Genomic DNA, 5,385 nt, shown 5'->3' with positions numbered 1-5,385 from the left:
CTTTTCCCTCTATGAACCGTCCACCTGTGCCGGAGCGATACCATTTTAACCTGTAGCATTTTATGGGTATCGAGTTAGTTTATATTTTTCATTATCAGAAATACAACTGCTTTAATTTTGCATAATTAGAAATGATAGGTTAATAAGTAATGAGGAAAGTATTGTTTTAGTTCTTAAAGTTTGAACTAAGGGCTGAAAATAATTGTAGTGACCGCAATAGTTATTTTAGTGATTTAAGAGAGAAATAGACAAAATAATAAGAAAAAAAATAAGAAAATAATTAAGGAAAAAAGGGTATTTTTGAAAGAAAAAAATCATTTTAACCAAATGACTAAAATAAAACATTTAGAATAAAAATATGACGTTTTAAACGTAAAAAGGATGACTTAGCCTAAATATTAAAGACTAAAACAGTCATTTATTCGTAAGAATAATGTTCAACATGCAATATTGCATGTGTTTGTTGATCACCTTCTCTTGCATTATGAGGATTGGTGAACCTTGAGCATCACGCATAACCCTCTTTTTGTGGATGCTTAAGCTTGGCCCATCAACTTGAAGCAAGAGTTTCCCATTAACATCTTTCACTTTGTAACGTTGCTTCAACAACAATCCATTGTATTTCTTCTTCACAATCATTTCTGTTGGGTTTGCAACACAGAACTTATCATCTACTACACTTATCATATTCATGGGGAACCCATGTGCCAATGCAAAATCAGGTGCACTTGCCTCCATTACTTCACAAATTAATTGATAAGAGTTTCCTTTTTCAGTTGTAAGAAGTAAGAACACTATCATATATAGGAGATGAAGTAGTTGGTTCTCATATTTTTCATGCAACTTAAATAATTAATCACACTTTGAATAAAATGGAAAAGAAACGCGGTTATAAAGTTAGACAATATAGTGGACCATTCATCTTGCTTAGTTTTTCTTGTGCATATTATAAATTATAAATTATAAATTATTATCTAATACCAAGAATAAAGTTTGTCTTTGACCTTATGCTGATTCATTAAGAATGCCTTTGACCTTGTGATAATCGAATGAATTTTTCTTGCTAAGAAAATATTTTCATAAAATTTGCTAAAAAGGTCATGATATGCTGGTTTTACTAGATTTCTATTTCTTATGGCACGTGAGTATATATAACCAACAATTTTGTAGCTAATATATAACTGACATAAGAAAAACAAAGAAACCCACTAACCAAATATATTCTCATTTTTGTGTGTGTGAAAATGAAAACTCATTTATTCAGAGGCAGCGGTTTGAATAAGAAAAATACTTTCAAAAGAATTCAAATCTGCTAGAGGGTGACTTGTTGCTAAGAGGATCCTGAACCTCTCAATATCCATTTATTTGAGATTCATTCAATTGCAAAACAAGATTTTTACTATATATTTATATTTTTTAAATTCCTGATTCATATTAATTGAAACTTTTGGTAAAGTCTTCTAGATATTCTTAATCTCAAGCGTTCAAAGTTCAAACAGCCTAACATTGAATAAGGATATAACATATAAGATAGCAGCCCTGATTAGTTGAAAGTTGAGGTGTTTGAATAAACACAAATATGATGAACCAAGTTAAAAAGTATATAATATATCAATTTTGCATGAAATTTCTCATATGCTACAGGAAAAATTAAAATTCTATGCTATTAGTTTTGGGATTTTGATCACAAGTCTTGCTCAACAAGTAATAAATATGGTTACAAATATATGTAGAAATATCGGATTACATATTGATATGTAGACTGTAGACACATTAACTGTGACTAGGAGCATATAAATAAAACGAACACAAGAAACAAAATCTTGATTTAGATAAAATTCTTTTGGTCTTTCATCCCTGGCTTCAATGCTTGGTTATGGAACCAACAATCAAGAGGACTCTACTTCCTGCCAAAGCCATAACACAAACACAATGTCATACAAATTTTAAATGTGTCATATCAAACAGGGTCAAAATATAGATTTATGAACTATATGCAAAAATTATTTGATGATGACATGTTACATAGTGTTAGATAAGTAAACTAACCTCTTCCTCTTTGATGTTTTGGATGTTGGAACAATCAATCCTCTCTTCTCTAAGCTTTTATATCGGTCCTTTATAAGGCTACAACAACCCTACATATATGTCATTGAAATTGAGAAGTTACTTGGATGTTTGAAAAAACTCAGAAAATAGATAACAAAAAGTAAGCAAGAGAATTTTACAAGCCTACCTTAAGCTTCCGGATGGATCCATTTATTTCGTCACTTAGGAGAACTTGAACAGGAGCAGGCTCAAACCTATTAACGAATTGTGATAAATATACACTCACAAAGAATCATGTGTATGGAAGAATATTTGTTGGGTCAAAACCACTGAAGTGTACTCTTGGCAAGTCCTCTCATTCCAATAACTAAGATTTTGAAAGCAAATTAAGATAAATAGAAAAGACTACTTACTTGTGCTTTCCTAAGCGTGGTGGCCGTGCCTTTAACCTCTCTTGTTTAGCAACTTCACGCCTGAGCCGTTTCTTCTGCTTTTCCTCGTCATCTTGCTTGATTTCCTCCATAATTTCAGGTATGCTGCAACCAGAAGAATCAAAACAACTTAAATATCACCTTTTATCGTGCTTGGAAACATAGAAAATAATCATACTACCTGTCAATTTCTTTTGACAATTCCACCAACTTCTTAGCTTCTGCTTCTTTTTTCTGTTGTTCTTTGCGCCTAAGTCTCTTGTTCAACTCGACTCTAGTGACCCTCTTTGTTTTGATAGGCCTGTTGGATGAATATTCAGACAATGCAAATATATCAGATTTTTAGCTGGGATGTACGGAACCTATTTACAATTACAAGCATAATGAGTCAACATAATTCCAAAGGAAATTATGCAAATTTGACATTAACTAGTTAAAAAACAAAAGCGAATCAGAAATATATTCTCAAGAAATCAGATCAGATACGTATTATACAGGTAAATAAGTTCGACTAATTATAAGGAGAAGCCATCAATTAACTGCTAGGAAAGAAAATTGAGAATTTTGTAACATTAATGGAAACAAAAGAAGTATATTTCCATTAATTTGATGAGTAATATTTATCTTCAGGGGCGAAAAACGATTTGACGGAAAATGTCAAGAATAGTATAGTATTTCAGCAATGTCAGGTCAGTCAAAAGTTTGTCAGCAGACCTTTTCTCTGATGCACCATCCTCATTATCACCCTCGCTTTCCAAATTACCTTCATCATCGTCACTCCCATCATCAACATCAAGAAAATACCTCTGCAAAGAAAACAGAACCAAAGATTCAACCCGTATCCAAATAGCGTCACAATTAATGTTGGAACCCATATACTTGCATATAAATTCACATAGCTAAAACATTAGAAATCAGACTAAAACTCCACAGAACAGTAATGACACAAATGAAAGAACAAGCCTCACATCTTCTTCAGCAATAGCTTCTCCGGAAACAGTCAACGGAACTGGCGTAGGGCCCAATTCATCTTTGTAGATCTTTTGCATTTCTTGTGCAACAGCACAAGCTAATACATCCTGGTTAGACAATCAAATTTTTTAAAGACACGTGTAAGATTCATGACAAAACATAAAAAAAATATTAAGTAAACAAAGTATTTCTTAATAATTTACCCGATGACTTTCGTATGAGGGATTGAACGAGCATCCAGGAGGATCAACCTCTACTGCTGGAATAAGAGAAGGCTTTGTGACCTGTGATGCATGTATCCATCACACCATCAAATCAAAATGCTGAGATAAATCATAAAAAGAAAAAAAGAAAAAGAAAATCCACCAATAGAATCTATCAAGCCAAAAAGTGTACCTTCTTTCCCTTTCTAATGTCCTCATCTGCATGACAAGTTCAAAGAATCATTGTTAAACATCCCAAAATGCTAACAAAAAAGCAAACCAAGACTGCAAAAGAATAATAAGCATATGACGTACCTTTATCACCCCACATATCAAATACATCAGAAGGTAAGTCGGAATCATCCTGAGATTGATCATGAGAAAAAGAATAAATGTAAACAATACATAATCAGAATAACATTTAGAATGGAGAAGAAAAACAAATGACTGCTTCCATCTGTCCAAACATGATGATTACAACTGAGCAAATTCTTCAATCTTTGGGCAACTCTTACTGCTACTAAATTATTGCTGCATCAATGGAAATTACTTACCTTATTAGCCTCATTCGTCATAGAGACCGCTTTGTGGTTTTTACTGCCCTTCTTCCGTGTAGAAGATGGCACCGGCTTAACAAACTGGTTCCCCTGTAGCACACTATCAACATGGAGCACTTTTTCCCTGTGCTTTTCAATCTTCCTCTTCACCGCAAGATCTAGGAGCCAGCCACATTAAATTAGATAACCACAATCACATCGTCAAATGACAAATATCCAAAATCCATGGAGAAACACTAGAAACACAAACTGCAAAAGGCAGCCAAAAATCCAAAATGCTATATGCAGCTACCAAATAAGCCACCATTTGTGTATATATATATACCTGAGTTGCTTCACACATATTCAATGTACATTCTATATTCCAACATGTGTGTTATAAGAGTTGCTAATTTTATTTTTGTACAGATATCATGGTAGCCACAAATACGAAACATCCAAGTCATCATAACTCACATAACTCATCATCATATACAAAAATCAAATAATCATTACTGGTCATCTTTCACAATCTTATTTTACATAATAATTTGCAAGCAACTCCCCTGAAAATAATATATCGAAAACAAAATATTATCAAAACAAGAACAATAACAATAACCAATTTCCAACGCGCCATTGCATTCTAACCTAACCTAATTCAAGTTAGAGGAAGAACCTTTGGACTTGTCTTCGAAGAAAAGTGCATCGCTGGGAAGGGCGTCAAGAGTGCCGCCGGAGAGAGCGTCCTTGGTGGTTTTCTCGAAGAAATCTTCGATGTCTTCGGTGCTGATGTTAGCTCTCCACGCCTTCTTACCCTTCCTTGAACCCTTAGCTTTCTTCCCCATTCTTCTTTCTTCTTCTTCTTCTTCTTCTTCTTCTTCAGCTGCAACTAGTGCCTACGCTCTTCGTCTTCTGTCTTCTGCTCTAAATTTCGCAGACCGAAGGGTTTCTACTTTTTTTCAGCTACAACTGCTTCATACGACTGCCAGTGTTGGCGGCACAATGAAGAAAGATCGAACCATCATAGTGGACCGTACCGAATATTATTTGGGCTTCACAGTTAGCATTTTCTGGGCTTTTATTTTGGGCCTTATGTGGGTCGTTCCCATCTTTTGGGCTTTGAACTCCAAAAAAAACAGATTTACAAAGTACGCTCATTGGTCAAATTTGACAAAAGGTGAAAATTCAGGT

General features: G+C 34.0%; 1 protein-coding gene across 1 annotated transcript; it reads right to left on the bottom strand.

Moving 5' to 3' along the window:
• Positions 1-1,580: 1,580 nt before the first annotated feature.
• LOC107496981 (ribosome biogenesis protein NOP53) lies at positions 1,581-5,183 on the bottom strand. The gene is made up of 12 exons (XM_016118317.3): positions 4,871-5,183; positions 4,210-4,370; positions 3,971-4,019; positions 3,849-3,874; positions 3,656-3,736; positions 3,449-3,559; positions 3,195-3,286; positions 2,662-2,781; positions 2,463-2,585; positions 2,237-2,303; positions 2,050-2,138; positions 1,581-1,907 (listed from the first exon to the last, which is right to left on the bottom strand). Exons 1-12 carry the CDS (start codon positions 5,037-5,039, stop codon positions 1,901-1,903), a joined length of 1,095 nt encoding a protein of 364 aa, XP_015973803.1. The 5' UTR covers positions 5,040-5,183; the 3' UTR covers positions 1,581-1,900.
• Positions 5,184-5,385: the final 202 nt, after the last annotated feature.

This window comes from Arachis duranensis, chromosome 7 (assembly GCF_000817695.3).
Source record: "Arachis duranensis cultivar V14167 chromosome 7, aradu.V14167.gnm2.J7QH, whole genome shotgun sequence".
In the NCBI taxonomy this organism is placed as follows: Eukaryota; Viridiplantae; Streptophyta; class Magnoliopsida; order Fabales; family Fabaceae; genus Arachis; species Arachis duranensis.
Note: the sequence above shows the minus strand (reverse complement) of the source record. Positions and strands in the feature narration are given on the sequence as shown.